Below are 22,804 nucleotides of genomic sequence, written 5' to 3' on the forward strand. Positions count from 1 at the left end.
ATATATATATTAATATATCTATTATATATATGTAATATATATGTATATATATAGGATATATATATGTCTATATATATGAATATATATATATATATTATATATATGTGTGTATATCATAATCTATGATATATATATATATATAATATATTAGGTGTATATATATAATGTATATATATATATAATATATACTATATATTATATATATATAATATATTATATCATTATATATATTATATGATATATATATATATATATATATATATATATATATATGAATTTAATGTGTGAACGAGCAGGTAAAATTCTGCCTGCACCTTTATGGTCAATAAATGTGCTAAAAGTGTTTTGATTGTAAATCGCTTTTATTTTTTTGCTGCAATTGTGCTTTACCTTTTTTTTTTTTTTAAGATGTAAATATTTTCTGTTTTCTTTCCTCCTCACTTACAATAATTGAATATCTTTTGGTTGTAGACGTAAGATATTTGAGGACGTCATCTGGGGCTTTGGGAAACACTGAGACATTTTATGCCAAAACAACTAATAGATGAATTGAGAAAAGAATCATTGCAGCCCGAGTGCAAATGTGTCTAGTGCTGCTTTAAGAGCTTATCACTTTCCCTGTAAAAAAAAAACAAACAAACACAAAAAAACATTAAGGTTTGTTAATCCCACTTACGTACTTACTTATGTTCTTTAAAGTCTATTGAGTTCCTCTTCATGTGGTTCCTACATTATTGTGTTTCTTTGTTTCCCTTTAGGTGTTTTTCCTCCAGAGTGAAGATCAACCCAACGGTCTGAGTGACCCGGCCGACCACAGCCGACTGACGGAGAATGTGGCGAGGGCTTTCTGCATGGCGCTCTGTCCGCACCTGAAGTTGCTGAAGGAGGACGGGATGGCCAAACTGGGGCTGAGAGTCACACTGGACTCCGACCAGGTGGGTTCAGATGTTTTTGGGGGGGTAATTGTAGATGAGCAAACATGTCAGGAGGGTGTTTCTGTTGGATGCAGCTATAGTTGTGAGTTATTATAAGTTAGTGGTGAGGTCATTTGTTAATCGATTCGTTATCCGGCATAAAATACTAAATTATCATCAAACAAATTATAATCAAAATCAAACAAGCACACAAGCCTCTGAAACAAAGAGCTTTGCTGGTGGAAGAGAATAAAGAGGAAACAACAGACAGTAGACAAGATATAAAACACAAGGACATTAAAGTGTACAAACCACAAAATATAAGTTGAAAAACACAACCGTGTTGGTTTCCAGCAGAGCTGTTTCAGTTTTGTATCAATGAAAAGTTAATACTTTGGGTTTTTACAGCTGTTATCTTTATTTTTAACATCTTCTATAAATAAATAATAATCAATAATTTATTGAATCTGTAGCTCTAAAAGCCGTCCGAAACACACTTTTAGTTTTAATAGAACAAACCCACTGAACTGAAATGTTCCCTGATAGTCTAACTCCAGTGTCTGTGGTTCTAGGTGGGTTACCTGGCAGGAAGTAACGGCCAGCCCCTCCTGCCTCAGTACCTGAGCGACCTGGACAGCGCTCTGATCCCCGTCATCCACAGCGGGGCGTGTCAGCTGAGCGAGGGCCCGGTCATCATGGAGCTGGTCTTCTACATCCTGGAGATCATCTCCTAGGCGTCTTCATCTTCTTTGACTTTCTGACGTCACCTCACAGCCCCGTTATCTCCCTCCAACCGTTTGCACTTCGAAAGAGCCCGAAAAACTGTGTGCCGTGCCAGGCGGGGTAGCATTCCTCAAGTTGAACCTATGCATCCAAAACCACCGCCAGTTTTGCTCCAGAGGCCATTTGGGGCCTGAGGAAGCTCCGTGTAGTGAACCTCACCTGACAGGGGCGCCGATCCATCTCTGGTGTTCACTAGAGGCGCTCCGAGCAGGAAGTGAGCGCCAGAGATTGAACTGTCTGACCCCAGGGTGGTGTTACAGCGCCTACAACAAGTGCTAACCCTCCTTTGAAGTATACCGTAACTTTGATTGCTCAACAACATTGAAGCAAAGTAGATTTGTGGCTTTTTTGACTCAGAGCAATAGAAAAGACCTTTTTTTAACTGATTCCCAGTAAAGTTATATAAATGAATTATGATCATAAAATAAAATTTTAAAAATACATGTTTGCATCAGTATTCATCTCCAACAATACACCTGAATCATCAGTGGTTTCTAGAGACTGCAGTAATCCCATGAGGACATCTGAATGAATTAATTCACCCAAAGCCGATCGCAAACTAGTCCTGATTACAGTGAACGAATGAATTTGACGGCCCCAGATCTCATTCCAGTCGAGAATATCATGGCTCTACAAACTGTTTTTGTTTTGCTCCTCTTACCTCTCGCAATATTTTCACATCTAAATCTGTGAATTAAGAGCTGATTTCAATCAAACCTGAGTTGGTGATTGTTTGAACAGTAAGACTTTTTTGTCCTTTTTGTCAACTTTTAATGAAGTGAAATGTTTTAAGGTTGATAAAATGACTGATTTTGTAAAATTGAGTCAGGTGGATTTGGCCAGTGCAGTTTAGCGTCCGTTTCTGGTCAAACAAACTGGCTTTACTCTTTAAAAGAGTTCCATCTCTGTAGGGATCCTTGGAATCAGACACAGTCTGAGCCCGTCAGTGGCACTTTTAGTGGACGTGTTATTTGACGTTGAAGTTTCCCTACAAGCATTTAATTGCAGCTGTCGCAGCCCAAAACATGTAAACCGAGAGCCCAGGTTTAAAATACTTTTGCAGTGTCAAAACAGCCACTTTTAATCTACTTTGAATAAAGTCATAAAAACCATTAAACAAGAATAATTCAAATGAGGGCGAGTGCTTTTCATAGGTTCTGTATGTAGCTCCCATCACTCCAATGTCACTGTGGCAGCCAGGGGTCCTGAATCACTGAACTCTAAAAAATATCTGCAAAGGCCTCTGTGTAGCACGGATGCTCTGAAAAGAGGGGGACTCGTATTCACTGCTGAGAAGTCTGGACTCTTCTTTTGCAGAACCTAGCACGGAGCTGGAAGGTGCGTCTGTGTGGTGATTTTTTTTGTTTTGTTTTGATTTTGCACCGTGGTGCTCAGTGCCTGCAGCAGCAATTCATCACACAAGAAGAAAAAAGAAAAGAGAAAAAAAAACAGTGTGGCTTCACCTCTTAAGCTTTACTCATCGATTTCACCAGATGCTTTACTTCATGGACAAACACACAGACCTGTTGTACATATTTTTATAGGCGTGACGACTTCTCCTCCATTATTAACTCTGCATCTGTAGCCTCCAGTTAAAGACAGTATTACTGAAGTGACTCTGTAAAATAAGATTACATGTTAACTCTGACAGCCCTTTCGTCCTACAGTAGACAGCTGATTATATATATATTTAAAAAAAGAAGGTTCCAATGCTTTATTGATAAACTCAATCTGTACATAAAGCTGAAAATCAGAAGAAAGGAAATCAGTTTTTAATCTCATCGATCATCTCAAACGTCACGGGAGCTTGTTGTTTGTCTGGCAGTGGTTGGAAAAGACACTCCAGTTATTTTGGTCTTTTTAATCATACAAAGAGAATAACTGTTGAAGATGTAAAGATACACAGTATAAATATATATAAATAATTATATTAGAGCTGTATTAAATTGCAGAAGCAGTGCACTGGATTCTAAGCCATTTACAGGAGAGTTGAAGCGAGCGTCAGGGTGTCCTGGAAGACGTCTGTTTAGAAAAGTTTTTAAAGATCGAGGGGTTCCTGCAGAAAAAAAAGTTTGACCTGAAGCTGAATGTATTTCATCTTACATTTCCTGCAACTTCCTGTCCTTCCAAAGCCCTAAAAATCATCACAATCATCGCGCTCCAGACTTGTGTAGGAACCCTTTAGATCGCTGAAGTGTCGTCTTCAAAAGGCCTCAACTGTTTTAGAGTATCTACGAACAGTTTCTCTCTCTGCTCTGGACTGTGCTCTCCTTCAGCTACATGGACCTGGAAAAAAATATATAAGAATGTATTCCTCCTGTTTCTGTTCAAATCTGCAAAGTGTGTTTTTATGTTATCTGGCTAAACTAATCACCAAAAAAAAAAAAAAGACAAGAAAAACCACCCCGTCATGTCAAAAATGCTCTGTACAGTAATAACCTGCATTATGGCAAATATCTCCATCTTTAATCATGCTAATATAAAAACCAGAAGGGGCTAATACACAACAAGTGCTGTCGACACAGTACGAGAGGTTTTGATGAAGCATTTCATTGAGAAAAACAATCGCCATCACAAGTGAGAATCAGACAATCACATGAAAATCTGCGGAAGAGCCGACGCTTCGACGAGTTTCAATTAGACCTGTAGCTATTCTGTACTCGTTTGTTACTCAATTTGAAGTATTTTAGGAGCTACTGTAGCAACGTTAGCAGAGCTGATTTCAAATGTTCAGCAAAATACTGAATGAGAGGTCAAAGGTCACCATCTCTGGGTTTATTACTGTGATTATACCAGAGCTGGTGCATCTCAATCACTGTGTCTTTACTGTGTGACGTCCATCAGCTGCAGTTCTGTTTTTATAAATTAGCATAACGAAGAGGAGGAGAAACGAGGATTTATTTTTCTGACTTCCTGTTTTCTGTTACGTCTTATTTTGGCATTATCTGACGTGTGCAATATGTGTCCTAAATCAAATCCAAAAGAAAAAGGTGCAATTTGTTTGACTGAAAAAGTAGCATTTTCTTTTTCCTTTTTATTCAGTTGTGAGATGTTACTATCAAATCTATAACACTGCATGCAAACAGAAACATGCTTGAAACGGTGACGAGAGCAAATCAACTCTGCATTTTAACAGTTATATCTTCTAGTTTGTGGATGAAACAAAAAAACATTCAGTTCTGTCACCGACTGGGTTTTGTTAATATCATTTTCTTTCTTTTTTAAATAAACATCAGTCAAAAATGTTTGAAAAGCCAAAAAACCCTGTACATCTTTTATTCCTTTACACTACAAAATGTCAAGAAAAGTGGTCTTTATCAAAAAACTGTAGTATATGTAAAATAAAAACTTATAGAAAATTGAAACGAGTGCTTAGTTTTTGCTTTCTGGTCAGAACTACATATTTTTATGAAAAGACAGAAGTACAAATAATTTGAAACGTGACAGTGGGAAATTAAAACAAGGTGTTTTTAATCGGTACATTTTTAAGCAGGGAAGGCAAATTCAGTCCATATTTTAAAAACAAAATATAGCCTCGATCCTGTTTGAGATTATTTTTGTAGCATTTTTTAAAATATAAACGTGACATCATTCATCTTCGTAAACAAGAAGTGGGTGAACAAAATGTTTAAACAGAGAATGAGATGATGGGTAACAGTACGATGTAATCATTCAGGCCGATGTTCATGGTAAACTTCAGTTACGATGATTCATGAAGTTAAAACTGCCAACAGAAGGAGAAATGTTGTGACCACAGTAACGTTTGGCTAATAAATAACATTGCAGACAGTGTTGAGGTAAACCTGTTGGAATTGGTGTTCATGTAGTTGGCTCAGTATGTTTGTTATGGCTTCTTCGTACAATGCTGCAGCTCAAATTTTAAAGGGTGAGTTCACTCAAATAACTCAATAACTTCACTTTTGCACAGCAGTGTCTTTTCAGGAACAATGTTTGTGTTTCCCTTCTCAAACCAACTGTGTTAACTTCCAGAAAGACTAACTTTATTATAGACCATATTCACACAGTAGGCTTTTTCTCAGAAGTGCTTGAATGCTCTACTAATCTTATGATCAGAGGTCCTATGAATGAAAGGAAGTCTGACAAATGGCCATCTTTCACTGCTTCCTAATTGATCAGCAACTGAAAAGGTGACAGCAAAAATCTTGAGGGACATCGGGCCACCTGGAGCACAACAGTACAAGATCTGAACAAATAAATGGCTATATTTTAAAGCCTTGAATCTGGGTGGGTTTTTATTATCCCTCCAGTTAAGAAATGATGGAGCTGTCTGTAATTTGGGTGAACTGGCCCTTTAACAGAGAAACATAAAACAGAGGATACATTCTAATAGTATTTGCTGCATGAGATATCTGATGCATAGTTTTAAAAATGAGTTCCATTTAAAGGAATAGTTTAAAGTTACTGTATTCATGAGAAGATCAACAGAACTATCTCGGGTGTGTTAAAGGTGGAGCAGGAGATGGGAGGCGATTAGCTTAGCTTAGCATAAAGAGTGGAAGCTGGGGGGAGAGCAGCTACCCTGGCTCTGTCCGATATTTAAAATAATAAACCTGCCCTCACCTCTACAGTAGACAAAATGGAGACTTGTTATCACTGTGAGCTTGCCAGGAAACCAGCAAGTGTCTTAATCAGTGAACCTTAGAGTTGCTAGCGTGTGTATTTTTAAACTTTTGAGAGAACAGGGTTAGCGGTTTCCCCCTGCTTCAAGTATTTATGCTAAGCTAAGCTAACAGTGTCTGCTCGATCTGCTCATCTAACTCCTGAAAAGATCAAAACTATTTAACTAAAACGTGCAGGACTCAAAATCACTTTTTAACCACTTCATCATCGAGGACAAAATCAATATTTCGCTTTTTCGTCTGAAACTCTCAGATCAGCTCAGTTGGGATTCTGTGCTATCAAGTGTAAACAAGACAAATATAAATCTAACACACTTAAAGCCACAGGTAAGTGAGAGTGCAGTTTAGTGATCACAGTGAAGAAATATTAATCAAAGTAAAAGGTCCCAAAAGGGAGTGTAGTCTCTACTATAATCATATAATCGTACCTTTTTATAGAATCATAATTCTTGGCTTGCTCCTGTAAAACATCTATGAGTCTACTGTATGTGCTGCATCTGCCTGGGTTCCTCGAAAAACAGGTGAAATGTGTGTCGAAATCATAAAGACAGCCCGTCACATGTGAAGCTCTCGTGTCATCCTAACAGGTTTTGGCAGATAAAGGCGATTTTCAAATATGCAGGATTTTACAGCAACAGTGATTACTTTGGTATTAGTGCATAGGTGCAGTTCTAGATACCAGAGCTGTATAATATGAGGAATATGTACACATTCTTTGATATATTAAGTAGAGTCATGTCGGGCAGCAGGATCAGGTTAGCACGACGCTGAGCCCCTTTAGCAGAGGACACACTGCCTGCCGTCCTCCAGGAGACTGAAGTTTTATCTGGTTTGAATCTCTCGAGGGGCCTTCACCTCGTCAGCCTGATGCTTCAAGAGCTTATATCTGCATTTGTGGGGATTCAAACAAGAAAACAACCTTCCCCTCGGGTAGGACAAAAATACGTATCCATCAGACGTGTCTGTTGGTAAGACCCAAGACGGACTCAAGGTTCACATCCCCAGAGACCAGCTGACCTACCACAAACCAGCTCCATGTCTCCTCCTGGTGGACCGCAGTGTGAAAGGGAGCTCGGGTGTCTTGCAAATGTGCAAAAGTTTTTGTCAAAGACCTGTGTAGGTCTGAGTCCAACAGACTGTCCTCATCACATCCCAAACTCCATCCTCTGAGTGTTTATGATTGAGTGCCTTTTATCTGCGAGACAAAGGAGATGTGGTTATTGAGGTGAGTTAGCCTGGCTCTGTCCAAAGGTATCCCAAAAATCCTGAGCTGACCTCCCGGAAGTCACTGCTCCCAGCCAGGAAACAGCCTGTAATATAACCCTCCATATGACCAGAAACTGAATTCAACAAACAAGCTATAATTTGTTAACTAATGAGCTTTTGAAGTGCTTTTAGGATTCTGTTACGGTTGGACAGGGCAAGCTGTTTTCCCCGTGCATCTAGTCTTTATGCTAAGCTAAGCTAACCAGCTGCTAGCTATTGTTTCATATCTAATATAGACATAAGAACGGTATCCATCTACTCATCCAACTATCAGCAAGACAATGAATAATTTTGAATTATTTTAATTCAAATCAGACAAAACAGTTGAAGAAAATGTACCTTTTATCTTCTAAATCGTCTTTAATCTTTCAGCAGCATCTAAACGAGAACCTTGGAGATAAAACAGAGCCAACATCAGAAGCCTGACAGAATGTTGCGCTTGTCGAGCAGCAGAAATATGAGCACTGTCTCTTTCATGTTACCTGTGACTGATCGATCACCAGCCAGCGCTCTGTGCTCGTCTGCATGTCCTGTCCGCTCAGAGGCTCCCGGAGTCGGACCTTCACTTCAACGCGACCTCCTGTGGCCTTTCGACCATCCATCACCTGACGCAAGGATTAAAGTTACGGACATTAACAGGCTCGCAAGTCGCCGGCTGAGGATCAGACTGACCTGCAACACTCCCTCCTGACTTTTATCACTCACCTCTACGATCTCCCTGATTTCACTCTGTGTCTCCAGTTTGTCCAGCTTCAGGAGGGCCGTCCCAATCGGCTTGTCGCTCCGCAAGAAACCACTGAGAGATGACACACAGCGACAACGTCACCACTGGAGTCCCAACACAGTAAAAACATACAGCTTATTTCTAGCTCCTCTGACATGAATGGAAGTAAAGTAACCTCTCAACAAAGATGAGAAAAGAAGCAACATATCTCACACCTTACAAGCTAATTCCGCTGTGAAAGTGTCAAAAGTTGCTTTCTTGTCAATGACGATGTAAGAAGTGGGAACCATTCATCAGACTATTCTTCGTTGACGCATTAACAGGCACAGTGTGTACTTTCTGCTGCTCTCTAAATCAACAGTGAAATCAAAAGATGCGGTTTGGTGTTGTACAGTAGCATGGGATCATGGGAGTTCATCACCGTCTTCCTTCCTCACTCTCTGACTCTCCCTCAGAAGTCATGGCGACAGGCGACCAAATGAAACGCACCGTTACCTTCAGCGCTGTGGTTGATTATGAGACTAAACTCTGCACATTTGTTCCAGCAGCTCAGCGAGGATGTCGCCCTGCAGAGTCTCTGTGACTCACCCTTTGTGCAGCAGCTCCAGTTTGATGCCTTTGGACGCCACCACCCTCCTGAAGCCGCGGTGGTTACGGTTTATTGACAGGGTGAAGCTCTGGTTATACTCTGGTGAAAAGAGATGCAGAGTTCTGAGACTTCACACACAAACTGTTTCAGGCAAATAAACAATAAATGCAGTTTGATTTTGTATTTCTTTCTACCTGAAATTCTGAAGTTATTAGTTTACAGACAACCCTTTTGTAAATAAAATCCACAAGGTGATTCAACATTCATATCAACCTATAATTAATTGAATTTTATCATTATTATTGTTTTATTTACACATATATAAAACAAGGACATTTTCAATAGTACTAATAGTTCTTGTGGGATCACATGTATCAATGAGTTTTGCGTCCATCCCTGTGACACTTAAATGTGCTCTGATACTCTAGTTTAGTCAAACTGACAAGAAACGTAATGGTAGATAACAAGACTTTCTTGATAAATTATAAAAATGTTTGCAATCTAAGCTGAAAATAAAAACTTTTCACATCTATTTGTGAAGAAATGTAACCGCAGATCTATATCGTTGATACAAACATGACACATGTATCTACAGCAATGTTCTCATCTCACCTGGGGAGTTAGTGTTCTTGATGACTGCTGTTTTATGTTTCTGCGGCTGCTCCTGGTGACAAAAAATGGAAAGCAAACACTTTTAGGGGAAAGTCGCCAGCATGAATCATCTCAGCAGCCTGAGGTGGCTGTGAAAATGACAATGAGCTGAAGGCTCTCACCGTGCTCGGGTACGGGAAGTCAAACTTGACGTAGGCATCCAGATCGTTTGTTTGGATTCCTGAAGGAGAAAGTTCACCACAAAGCATCAGCCAGTGTGTGCTTCTCCTCCAACATTATTTTTTTTCTTTATCTCTTGACTCAATTTGAAAGATTAGATCAATAACAACTTGTTCAGCACGGCCATTTCTAGCAACAACAAAACCAAATTCACGACACAGAAAAAGTAACTGTAGATCTCCTGAAAGTGTTTCAGAATCGTTTGTTCTCCAGTATTTCCAGCCACCATGTGGACCTCCTCTACTGTATATACGGACTGATAGATGGGGACTTTAGTTTTTACCACTTGGAGCAGGAAGATTCATCCCTTTGACAGTAGAGTACCTCCTCTACTGTATATACGGACTGATAGATGGGGACTTTAGTTTTTACCACTTGGAGCAGGAAGATTCATCCCTTTGACGATAACAATAACCATGTCAGTGCTGCTCAGATCTGGAAATATCCTGAAATGGAAAGGAAGAAGAAAATAGGTAAACGAGAAAAGACAGAAAAAAAGCTAGGAGGAATTAATTGCTTTGGCATCTACGTGAAGTACAAACACAGTTAAATCAAAAATGAAAGAAAACTTGAATCGAAGTGACGGGGGCTCTGAGCTGGAGCAGAGTTATCGGTTCTGATAGTTTACCTGCTTCAAATTTGAGTTAACTTTGAACTTGCAGTGTAATCTATCAAACAAGCGCCCACCTGACAGTGTGAAACGACCTTTCCTCAAAGTGATGTTTAGGAGGAGGCAGACCTCTCGACTGAGCCAGCTTCAGCACCTCCAGGCTCTTCTTACAACTCTCTGCCATCTTCTCAAACCTGCAGAAGAGGACACACACGCGCGCACATACACACACGCGCACACACACACAATTGACACATTTTATAAAATCCAAACAGATCAACAGGTTATTTGTAATGAGCTGCAGCTACGGTCCGCTGCTATAAGACAGTTTGTAGTTTTCTATATAAACTAGAATAAAAAACAGGTTCCTGCTTACTTTGTTGTTTCGGTGACGTTCCCCAGGTGGGTGAATTGCTTGGAGTGAGTCATACATTTCTAAAAGAAGGGAAGAAAGCTCAGAAATCTCAAAGAATATGTTTGTCTTTACAGTGAGACAAGAACAGCACAGAGCAACCAGAGTGGGAATCTATGCTCTTTTTTTTAGCTTCAGAATTTGGCAACTTTGTCACAGAGATGAAAATGGTTGAAGTTTCTTCGATGGAAGATCTGAACATGATGCGGGCAGAGACAATGGAGTTAAAACATGTTGAAAGTACTTTACTTGTAAGACAGAAGAGTTCAGTTTGTTTTGTAAACACTAAAATGGTTGTTATCAATATTTTATAACTAATTAATTTATGTGTGCACATTCTGAAATTTGTAGGTTTATAAAATTATCATTTTTAATCCTGTTTCTATTCTGTTCCCTTTTAATACTAGTCTAGTACAATGACCACATTTACCCATAAAGATGATCAACAATAAGTCATATTTATTCTGATAACAATCTGCCCTGATTGAACATGATGCTCTTTTAAACCTCACACTTTTCACATTTTTCACGTTTCACATGCCAGTTTCACATTTAAGTTTGGAAAAAGTTACATCATGATAAAAGTTTCTCAAAAAGTTCCTAAAAAAATGACTGTATGAGAAATAAAACTATATCTGTGTACTTATATATCTGTATCAAATTATGCAGCAATAACACACTTCAACATCTGCAATCATGAACATCTGTATTTACCTCATACTGCTCTTTGAGGATCTTGGCCAGTTGAGTGTAAACCTGCTCTGCCTTCTCCGAGAGCTGCACATCACTGTGATGAACCAGGATGAAGTCCTCGTCTTCGTCACCAGGGGGCGACGGCACCTACAGGCACAGCACAGAGAGGGTTGCCACAGTGGAACAAAATGTTTCTAATTTGATATTTTAATCCAAGCGCTGCCCTGGTCTCATTTGGTTAAAATTTGACATTGGTATCATGGTTTAAAAATGAAGATAGCAACTTTAGATGGCTCAAAAGATTGCTTGTCATTGATTATAAATTAAAAATCCTCACCTTATCTCTGAATTTCTCTAAATATTTTGTGCCCCTGGGTCCACAGACACACAGTATAAAAAGGTTAAACTTGAATTATTCTAGTTTTGTAAAATGCTTATTATAAAAACTGTATGATATTTTTAACTACTGAAACAAAAACGAGCAGTAAGATTCTGTAAACCTCCTGTCTGCTCACCGTGCTGATGTCCACATTTCTGCCACTGCGTGCCGCTTCGATCATGGAGTCGAAGCCCTTGGCGGTGCGGAGGAAAACCTTGGCCTGCTCCATGTCGTTCTTCTGCTTGGCCTGCAGAGCCGCCTTCATGTATTGCTTCTTCCTGCCCTCCAGGAACTCCAGCTGTTGAACCGCTGGAGGGACAAAGATGGACAGAAAGTTTGATGTAAGGCGATTGTAAACAACTTTAGCAGACGAAGTTTTCAATAGGTACAATACTGACTTATTTTTGGGGCCCATGTCAATACCAGTATGAAAGCTTTCATCCCAGGACTGCGCTTCCTGTCAGTATGAACTGCTACAAAGCTTAACTTGTGAATTACTTTGATGTATTCTGATTTTTTTTAAGGTGTCACAGAAAATAAATGGAGCTGAACTGAGTGTCTTGGAGTGTTTTGGAGGATATGTTGTTTCTTTTTCAGACTGACCGGTTGGTGAGAGTCCTTCCCTGGTCGCTGTTCTGTCAGGTGAAGCTGAAGGAGTCCTTTTCCTCCTGTGGCCTGCCGTGGGGACATCTAAAGTGGGCTTTTTCGGGTCTTCTGGAGCAACAGGTTTAGACTAAACACAAAGACACACACACACACAAAATAAATAAATCAAATATCATCGACTTATCCACAAAAACTTAAATAAATAAAAATGATCCTGATGCTAGCCCACCTCCTCTTCCTTTTCCTCATCATCATCATCTGCTATTTCCACATTATCAGTGGAAGCAAGCTTGTCAGCTGCCACCAGAGCAGCAACAAATCCCTGCTCGGCTCCTGTCGCCTTCTGGCCTGGGATTGGAGGAAAACCTGAAAGATGAAAGCAAATTCTCATTCTGACCATCAAATGACAGCATCTAGATTCACTCTTCTGGTCACGCACATGTCTCACTGACAGTGCAGAGTACCAGTCCAGGACTGCAGAACCAGAAACACAATCAAATCTGATTTACAGAGCTATGCCCATCTTGGAAGTGACACCGCCAATTCATAAACCTGAATCGCAAAACGATCTCACCAGGCGGAACAGGCAGCTCCTCGAAGTTGACATCTTTTCCTAATTTGTGAGCTCGGATGGCACTCTGGTATTGCTGCAGGAGGAGAGAGGTTGAATATTCAAACACAGCAGAGCAAATGCTACTATTATGGAGTAAAAGGAGAACAGATCTGTTGCAAGAAATAGTGTTTTTAATCATTGTTTTGGTTATATTCATTCGTATATACATTTAAAGATTTAAATGTGATCATAAACGTGACAAATTTCAGTCTATAGACAAAATAAGCTATAAAAAGATCAATATCGTTTAATCATTAAACTTCAGCTACATTATACAGATGATAACTCTGATTCATATTTTGTTATAATGTGCCAACTTAATTCAATTCATTACACCAGTAAGTGTTCCTTAAAGGAAAAAAAAAACCATCAGAGGTGAGTGTGTCCTTGTACCTTGGCAATACGGTCGTGCATTCGGGCCTTGCGGTCATCTCCACTGGCTTTGGCCTGATTGGAAGCCTCCATGTACTTGGCTCGTCTCTGCTCGAGAGCCTCCAGCACATCTTTGGGAGCAGCGGGGGCTGATGGGGCGGCAGGAGCTGAGGGAGTGAGGAGACAATGTTCAAAGTGTCGAAGAGCTTCGCAGTGAAGCTGTACTTAGCTGTAGCTAAATGCTGACACTAGCATGCAAATATGCAAAGAAGAAGACAGTGACTACATATGGTTCATAAAGGTTGACATTATTATTATTACCTGGAGCTGCTGCAACAGGTTGGGTGACCTCTATGTTTTGCCCAGATGAAGGTTCCTTCACTGGAGCAGAGCCTCCGCCTGCACCTAAGAACATGAAATAAATACAAAACAAAAGATTCTGGACAAATTGTTTCCATTGTCTGTACCTCTTCAAAATATAATCCAGGATTTGCACTATAAACAAACTTAAAATAGTTATGGAGGATGGGTCTTGGACAAGAACAGACGCCATTAACAATTTCGTTAATATCACAGGGAATAATGCACAGATCTTGATGAGAAAAATTCAAAGAAAAATTCAGATCTAGCAGATTTTAATGTTTAATTTGATATCTAATTGGGTTTGAATGAATTAAAGTAGATTGTTGGGTCTCCACTGAGCGTAATTCTAGTTCTGGTAATCGCCTTGTAGATTCTGCCGATAAAAGAGATATATTAATAAAGTTCACTTGATTGCTTTCTTAATAAAAACATGTTGTAGCACCATTTCGATGATGATTTTGTATTTACCATGACGATAAAAAGTAGTGAAATGCATCACTTAAAAGGCATAAATGGCACCAAATGGCCACCTTTTGTCTATTTCTAACAATTTCTTCTAATGATGCATTCAGTTTTTCTGAAGGACTACCAAAGTTTTTAGGGAAATCCTTTAGTATCCGAGTCACAGTGGGCTAATATAACAGTTACATGTTCGATAGCTTGTGTGTTGTAGCCAAGCTGTAGGCTTTTGCATTTATAATGAGAGAACCATTAGTAACGGCTACCTTGTAATGATTTATATTTCAGAACCAGACACACACAATGTTTGTATTGCACTTAAGTGCAGTAAATTGATCAGCCGTCTCAGGATTCATTGTTTGCATCAAGTCTTGGGGGAACATACAGAGTGCATTCCAACAGATGTACACTCAGCCTCCACCACAACCAGTGTTCCTCACCCTGTCCTGGAGATGGAGGAAGGCCACTCAGGTCGATTGCTTGTCCTTTCTCCAACGCCTCAATCACCGCGTCGAACCTCTGCACAAGAAAATACCAGAACCCTAAACTCAGTCAGACATAATGATGGTCTTTGTCAACTGCCAAATTGTTGGCATGTCTCACATACTTGAGCGTGAAATCCTGCAGTCAGAAACTGTAGCAGCAGACTCCGACAACAGACTGCACAAATTATGATATGTGACTGCATGTTAGTATTTAAACATAAAATTTAAAAAAATAAACATTTTGGGACAGAAACACCTCAAGTGGTTTAGTTTCATGGCTGATGTCTGGTAAATACACTTAGACAAGCTGTTGATTAAAAAAATAAATAAATCAAAGACTATAACTCCGAACAGGAACAAGAAAAAAGAGAAATGGGATCATTTTCTTTAGCAATAATCCTGCGAGGCATCAGGTTAAAAACACAGTCTGTTTGCCGTTAGGTCCAGACAAAAACAAAACTTTGTTACGTGCATCTAACTCATAACAATATAAGCGAACTTATAACCCAACAACAAAATATTTCATTCAATAGTCAGTTGAAGCTCGGCAAACATATTTTATTTAATTACAAGGAAAATACAAGACTGTTTTCATCTGCTGATTGCATGTTGCCAAAACCTAAAAAAACAAAACAAATAAATATACAAAATTTGGTATCTAAACATTTTAAAAATGACAAAGTCCTTGTGAACCAGATACTACAAGGCCACAATTCTCACATTTTTATCAGAAACCGCTCAGTTTTTTCTTTAACACTGTGTTACAAAACATTTATTCACTGAGAAAAAAATTCTGGCACACAACACGGGATTCAAATTTATGTAAAACACAACCCTGCTCATTCAAATTTCTGCACAAGAGACACCATCTTGACTTTCAACAAATCTCTCAGGTTGGGAAACAGGTTTTGGAGGTTTAGAGTTTTTTACTCACCTTGCTGGTCCTGAAGTGAAGCCGAGCTTGCTCCAAGTCTCCTTCCTTCTTTGCTCTCAGAGCTGCCATCTTGTATTCTTTCTGCCGCTCTATGAGCATCGCCTTGGTTGCCTCATTCGCTGTGGATTCACGGGACAAAGAAAAAAAAGAACAATTACCAGAGTGAAAGGCCACATTCATCACATTTTGGGAAGCCAGAGGACAACAATTCAATATATCTGTCACCCAAAAAAAAAAAAACGATTCATACTAGTAATAGTTACAGACTCAACTACAACCCTGATTCCAAAAGTTAAGAAACCAAGAATGTGAAACCAGAATTCAGTCATTTGCAAACAAAGATTTTACAAACTGTATATGAGCCCATATAGTAATATCCTTTATACAATCATGTGTTTCACAAAGTGAATGGGAATTTAAATTATACGTTGAACGCATTCTATCTCTAATAACCAGTATGACAACTGATGCAACTTCACATTATCCAACTCACACGGACTATCTGTCTGAGGCTGGTCGGCAGGTTCCTCTGGAGACGGGACGCTGCTCAGGGTGGGATGGGCCGAGGTCGATGACTGCTCTTCTTCACTGCTGGGTGTGACAATCTCTGGTACCGACTTCTCCTTCTCATCAGAAGGGCTGGATTCGGGAGGTGAGGGAACAGGGGGAGCCGGTCGTTGGGGAACAGCAGGACGAGAGGCAGCACTCGGGGCTCCAGTGGCAACAGGAGGAGGGATCTCTGCCTCGTCCACAGGTCTTCCTTTTTTCACAGCAGCTAACATCGTTTGCAGAGTCTGTAGAGGGTAACAATCATTAGTATAGGATATCTGAATATTGCTTGTGTAATGAAGGACGATGAAACGAGCAAATGAGCAAAACTCAGCAAGTATGAGTTTTGAATATTGATTTACTAGATAAAAAACAGTGTGATGTCTTTTCATATGGAGATAAACGTTGTGATCAGACACATGAATACCAACAGATTGTGTTTCTACAAATCTGTAGCTTTTGGGCATATTATGATGTATTTTATTCCTCACATATCAAACCCTCAGTAAGAAAAACTTTTAAGCTGAAAAACTGCTTTTTCCATCTCCTGAATAAATAAAACTTCACTTGAAAAGTGGTACTCGGACGATAAAAATAATAGATAATACAACAAAAGCTGGAAGGCCAGAGAGAAGACAGAGAGATTAACATTGATGTATTAGTATAATATTGATCTTCATAACGGGTGCTTCATTAGAAGCCAACTAAGGCTGCCTGAAACAAACGTTTACTTTCATCATCCACTACTTTGTCATAAAAATATCAATCAGTATTCAAAAAGCCTAAGATGACGTCCTTAAATGTCCTGTTTTGTCCAAAACCCAAAGATATTCAGTTGACTGTCAAAGAGGAGCAAATGGAACAGAAAAAATTCACATTTAAGAAGCTGGAATCAGAGAATTTGGACTTTTTTAATTAAACAATCGCTTAAAACAATCAATCGATTATCAAAATAGATGGTGATAATTTTAAAAGTCGACCACTAATCAATTTATTGGTGCAGCTCTGGTACAAACAAATTTGTGCTTCATGTTATCCCATTCCATAAAATGTTCCATATTTTATCAATAATGGAGAACAGTCCACAGTGAGGTCAGGCAAAAGTTTTACTCACCTTCAGGCCGCGATCGTATCTCCGGGCTTTGGATGTCTCCCCTGCAGTCTTGGCATTTTGTAACGCTGTCTTGTACATGGCAACTCTCTCCTCCAGGGTGTGTTGGAGGCTGCCTGGCACTGCTGAGGAGACCTTTACTTCCTGCTGCTGCTGCACCAAAACAACAGGCAGGGACTGTCAACATCATCTGAAAACAACTGGTAAATCTATACTAGGTCAAGAGATTACTCGGCACACAAAACTGTGGGATGTAAAGTATTTGTCCAGGATGAATAATAGGAAGAAAAAATAATAGACTGATTGCAGTTTTTCACATCTAAATCTCATCATTAATTGCTTGTTTAAAATACTAGCCAAAGTATCTCAAGTATCAGGAAAAGTGTTCACAGGAATACGCAGACTTACCTCAAGTGTATATATTCTATCACTCATGTTGTAAACAACTATTGTTTGGAGATACTTTTATCTTAAAAAAAGATTTAAGGTAAAAAAAAAAGTTAGGAGCTAGGAGAACAAGTATTTCTGCCCTTTCTTTTTACCACAACAGCTAAACCTCTCCACCATTTGACATGTTGGCCGTTAGCATCAATTACAATGCTGGCAGAGAGCAAGCAGAGTGCATTGTACCTGCAGTGGTGGGGACTCTGGGGCTTCAGCTTGAGAAGACTCGGCAGTGTCAGAGGACGGGGAGGAAACAGTTACAGGATCATCAGCCTCCCCCTCGCCCACCACTTCCTGTAGCTCTGCCTGATGAGGAAAAATACAGCAACTGATCAACAGCCAGCGTTGATTGTTCATACAAGGCTGGATTTCAGAAGTGTGAGACAAGTTTTCCATTCGACTGTTTGGTTAAATGTGCAATTGTTCGACAATCGAAAGTGCTCTAATCAAAAATGTGCAGATGAAATATAGGCTATAGAAATCAATGATTGAACAACAATAAACAAACAGATTACACTGCAATGTATGATCTGGAAAAAAAACAACACTTTTTTGCACACCAATAAAGCCAAGTTATGTTTTTTCTCCTGCTTCTGTATCCTGTATCAAGGTTGTCAGTAATGAGACTTCTGATGATTATCGTAGCTGATTAGACTAATACAGTACACGTGTTCCTGTCCAGCTCAACTTTGCACTGAATAAGAACTGATTCTGCACTAGCTATTTAACTAGTTTGAGAGGAGGTTCAGAGCCTGAATAAACCACGCAACCTTTTTGCAAGAACATCATCTTTGTGGTTACAAAATCTGTCAATTACTGCAAGAATACAGTAGATCAGGAGCCAAAAACATTTGCTTTTATCTCCAACAGGCTTGACTACTGTAATGTGATCTTTTCATGTCTCACTAAAAAATTCAATCAGACAGCAGCAGCCAATTCAGAACGCTGCTGCCTCACTTAGACCCAGAGAGCGGAAAACATCACTCCAGTTCTCAGATCTCAGCACTGGCTTCCTGTGTGTCTTGACTTGACTGCTACATTATGAACCATCCAGACCTCTCTGTCTGAGACAGGCCTGCTTATATGAGCCAAAACACAAATCAATATTCATCTCTACACATAGAGAAGCAGCATCTCCAATTTATGCACAACATATGTGGAACAAATCCCTAAAACTTGGTCAAGCTTAATGTAGGCTTTTTGCTTTGCCATAACCATTCATCAAATTAAACTTGGAACTATTTACCCATATCTCGCACTTGAATTGTAATTTCCACTCATCTTTTCCTGCTGTTGTAGAACTACTTACATACAGTTTGTGTGTCTCTTTCACCACACAGTCAAAAATGTGACATGCTAATACTGGGATTACTCTGGGGATTATTGTAAGCACTCATCCTTAAATGAATCCACAATGAAGCAAATTCATCAAATAGGAAACAAAGGACTTTGAAGAGAAACCTGAAATCTAAGCAACAACAAACGCTGTTATGGGGCATATAAATACAGAACACTAACCAATAGATCTTCATCATCTTCCAGGTCAGCATCATCTTCATCATCATCCATGTCTCTCATACACTCATCAGCCATTCTGGCGATGTCTTCCATGGGCAGTGGGCCTGCGACACAAACATGATGCCATGTATTCAACTGGGTTGGCATATAAGATCAATATCAGATTGTAATGCAGTAATAATGTAAATGTCAACAGTGTCCCTTGCAAAAAACATTTTCCCACGATAATAAACATGCAGAAACATTTCTTGGTCACGTTGTTGCAGGAGGTTTTCAGCAACTCACACGCATCATGATATTCTATACGGCCAAAAGTAAGCGGATTCAACGAAGGTGTCCACACATACACGCACGTGTGTCATGTGCAGGAGCCGGGTACAATAAAACTGTAACTGTACCTCTCAAAGGACTAACAATAGTATTGTTTGCTGACATATTGTTAGGATTTTTCTAGACGCCAGTGCGAGCTTGACACATCATACTATTTTACTGTAAAAAGGGAAATAAATTAAAAGGAGACCATAACACTGTTAGGAGACCTTAGGGAGATGAATATAACAGTTTGAGGGATGTTTGTGTTTTAACATGTCAATGACCCAGGTTACAAAAGAGATGTACCTAAAGAAATGTCTTCATGAGATAAGTGTGGAAGAACTGCACCAGGCGCTCACATTGACCCCATTCTCCAACACCTCTGGAATGAATTGAAACACAGACTACGAACCAGAGCAGTGCTTGGCAGTGTAATGCTGCTGTGGCTGAATGTGAACAAACAGGCCGTGGTGATTTAGAACTGTGCTTTTCAAACTTTTTGTACTGAAAATCTCAAGGCACACCTCTGTGTTATCCAGTCACTTGGGTTGATTGTTATCCACTAATGTCAAATTAAATTCGACAAAGGAATATATTACTAAACGATAAACAAGTGACCTTCTGATGACTCGACTACCCGCTCTACTTCCTGAGCTACAGCGACACATTGCAACTACTTATATTTATTGACAAAATGACTTACATTCACAAAATGATTCGAAAGCTAAATAGAAAGAGCAGCACGTGCATCTGAACCAGTCACTTGCCTCACTGCACACAATGTGGCAACATATGATATAGAGGTTTGGATTTAGAACCTCATTTTTTTATCATATAGCCCATGTGTTAGAGTCCAACTCATCAATTTTGTCATTGCATACATATCTGAGGTGAGCTTGAAATGAGGTACACAAATGTCAAATATGTTTTGCGTGTCTCCATTCTCTAATTTGGCCAGCAACGACAAAATATCCTGCTAAGTAGATTTCTTGGTCATGAGTGTGGGGGAAAAAAAGACAGAAATTGATATGAATCATATCAAATATTATTTTTGTCATGGGTACGGCTGCAAGTAACGATTATTTTTAATATTGATTAATCTGAAGTTTTTTTAAACCATCAGGAATTTAGTCTACAATAATGACAAATGCTCATCACATTTTCCCAGAACCCAAAGCTATGTTCTCAGATTGCTTCTTTTGTCCAACCAACAGTCCAAAACCAAGGTAAAAGTAAAACCGTATGAAATTGTTGTCCATTAAGGACAGTTTATTTATTAAGACATGCTTGTTTGTTTAATCTGTTCAAGCATAAAAAAATCTATCAATGAAGATCTTTCTCTTCTGATTGAAACCAAAACAAAAAACATCATTATTTAATCTTTTGATCTCTAAATATATCTGTATCTATAAGACTGTAGTATGTACTGACTGGAGGCGTAGGGACGCCGACACATCATTGGCCCTGATCTTCATGCAAATATTAGTAAAATTATAATAACTAACAGTTATTATTTGTTTACGGGGGTCGTGTACCAACACCCATAGAAGAATCATAACCGCTGCACTCACTTTTCCCCTTCGGCTTGGCTTTCCCACCAGCAGCAACTTTATTTCCAGTGATAGCAGCGAGTTCAGCCTCCAAGTCCGGGTCGTCCAGATTCCCCTCCATGCCCATCATCATCTCCTCAGGGTCCAGCTCCATAAAAAGACCCATCTGAAACCAGGAACAGGAAAGACAAACTTCAACCTGTAATAGCTGTTGTCAAGAGAAAACGTTACACGTATCTAACATGGACGTTTCTCCGTGCTGTAGTTGTTACCTGCTTGGCTGCAGCAGCGCCCTGGCCTCTGGGCTGCGGGGCTCTTTTCTTCTTACCAAACATGTTGTTGTTGTTGTTGTTATTGTGGCTTGTGGCTGTTATTCAAGCCCCCGAGCGACACTCCAGTGATCCAAACTACACACACAAACACAAGCACATGAACAAAACCTGTTTCCTGTTGTTTCCTTAAGTCATCGGTCCGGCCGCAGTAGTTATAATCATGTGAGCGGTTGTCAGGTGGCTCCTAACAGACAGCGGCTGGTAACGAGCTGACAACCAACTGACGGTGATGTTAGCCCAGCGGCTAGCTGTTAGCTAACCATGTTTCCTGACTCTCTAACTCGGAAAGTTTGTTCACAAGCAAGTAGACGACATTTTCTGCCACTGCTGGGAAGCGTTCGGGAGAGTTTTAGCTAGCTTTAAAGGCGTCTGTGTCTTTACCTGCTCGTTCACCACTTCATCAGTTAGTTTTCAGAGGAACAGTTTCATTTCTGTGGTTTGACATGGTAATGGATTTGTTTGAGTACGCATGCGCAGAGAGAGGGAGCGTCCGAGGTCACTGTAAACGATTCTCCCTGAGTTCTGTCTGCCAGGAGGCTCTGTGTGACAAATTCTGGCAAATCTGTCAAATAGGATGAAAAAAAGCAAATCAACTTATTTTAAATAACTTTTTAAAAACTACTTTTATAGACCTGCTCATATGTGAAGTCATCTTTTTCACTGAAATTTGAATCTTTCCATCATTCATTCCTTTTACTGCTCTTAGTCTATTGATCTGTTATTAATTAATCAATTGTGATGTCTTTTTTCTCACCATCCTTTCCTTTATTGATTCTATTTGTTATTTTTTTATGTATTTACTGTTATCTATTTCTGTGACTGCTTATAATCTTTTTTTATGTGTTTAAATTCATTTGGTGGGATGTTGTCTTCCTCTTATCGTTATACAGAAACAACAAAACTAAAATGAGTGGAATAAGAGTAAAAAGGGAACTTATTCTGGTTTCATCTTCTACATCATATCATGATTCAAGTTCAAGTTTTATCCTCACAGGAAACACCAGGAATCTGTGCAATGACATTCATGCGCTGAATGTCACTAATCAGAAGGCTACAATACACAAAAATGTGTTGCTGACATATGATAAATACATGTGTTTTTTAGTATACAACATGAACACCAAGTATTCAGCATTTCGTATGTCAGGAGGATGCAACAAAAATAAATAAATTAAAAAAAGCTGTTGTTAAGCACAATTTGTGTGTCTCATTGAACCAGTACAGTGAGAGAACAATGTGCTTCCTTTCTGCAAAAATTACTTCTGGTGAAAACTAAAACCTTCAATTTCATTTCAGCTCTAGGACAGAATTCCAA

At 39.3% G+C, this 22,804-nt stretch overlaps 2 protein-coding genes across 10 annotated transcripts in view; one reads left to right on the forward strand and one right to left on the reverse strand.

Moving 5' to 3' along the window:
• Positions 1-4,959, forward strand: part of zfyve9a (zinc finger, FYVE domain containing 9a) — a 34,834-nt gene extending 29,875 nt beyond the window's left edge. For 4 of the 5 annotated variants that reach the window (XM_030401575.1, XM_030401574.1, XM_030401576.1 and 1 more), the window contains 2 exons: positions 759-935; positions 1,487-4,959. In XM_030401575.1, the coding sequence (XP_030257435.1) occupies positions 759-935; positions 1,487-1,648 (339 nt within the window). In that variant the 3' untranslated portion in view covers positions 1,649-4,959. The remainder of the gene's footprint in view (positions 1-758; positions 936-1,486) is intronic. The other variant, XM_030401577.1, reaches the window with a different exon arrangement.
• cc2d1b (coiled-coil and C2 domain containing 1B) lies at positions 3,146-21,993 on the reverse strand. 5 transcript variants are annotated; one of them, XR_003982005.1, is made up of 27 exons: positions 21,871-21,993; positions 21,430-21,564; positions 21,179-21,323; positions 19,296-19,399; positions 17,964-18,083; positions 17,337-17,486; positions 16,167-16,467; positions 15,674-15,792; positions 14,695-14,773; positions 13,754-13,837; positions 13,454-13,599; positions 13,022-13,094; positions 12,677-12,813; positions 12,445-12,574; positions 11,978-12,150; positions 11,484-11,609; positions 10,734-10,792; positions 10,435-10,551; positions 10,120-10,193; positions 9,690-9,748; positions 9,529-9,580; positions 8,916-9,015; positions 8,309-8,399; positions 8,086-8,208; positions 7,943-7,993; positions 7,359-7,532; positions 3,146-3,983 (listed from the first exon to the last, which is right to left on the reverse strand). XR_003982005.1 is itself a non-coding variant. In XM_030401580.1 (26 exons), exons 2-25 carry the CDS (start codon positions 21,490-21,492, stop codon positions 7,982-7,984), a joined length of 2,634 nt encoding a protein of 877 aa, XP_030257440.1. In that variant the 5' UTR covers positions 21,493-21,564; positions 21,871-21,993; the 3' UTR covers positions 5,149-7,532; positions 7,943-7,981. The 5 variants fall into 5 exon arrangements, 3 of the variants coding, with proteins under 3 accessions (XP_030257440.1, XP_030257439.1, XP_030257441.1); XM_030401580.1 differs by lacking the exon at positions 3,146-3,983 and having other exon boundaries at positions 5,149-7,532; positions 17,337-17,483; XM_030401579.1 differs by lacking the exon at positions 3,146-3,983 and having other exon boundaries at positions 5,149-7,532.
• Between the last annotated feature and the right edge of the window lie 811 nt (positions 21,994-22,804).

The sequence above is a fragment of the Sparus aurata genome, chromosome 21, assembly GCF_900880675.1.
Source record: "Sparus aurata chromosome 21, fSpaAur1.1, whole genome shotgun sequence".
In the NCBI taxonomy this organism is placed as follows: Eukaryota; Metazoa; Chordata; class Actinopteri; order Spariformes; family Sparidae; genus Sparus; species Sparus aurata.

What these genes read in the sequence shown, in the direction of transcription:
- cc2d1b (XM_030401579.1), bottom strand. Translation starts at nt 21,492, where the DNA reads ATGTTTGGTAAGAAGAAAAGAGCCCCGCAGCCCAGAGGCCAGGGCGCT. An exon ending in TTCACTTCAGGACCAGCAAG is followed by an intron (nt 14,774 to 15,673) that starts GTGAGTAAAAAA and finishes TTTCTTGTGCAG; the next exon opens with AGGTTCGACGCGGTGATTGA. An exon ending in CTGGAGCTGCTGCACAAAGG is followed by an intron (nt 8,400 to 8,915) that starts GTGAGTCACAGA and finishes GTCATCTCTCAG; the next exon opens with TGGTTTCTTGCGGAGCGACA.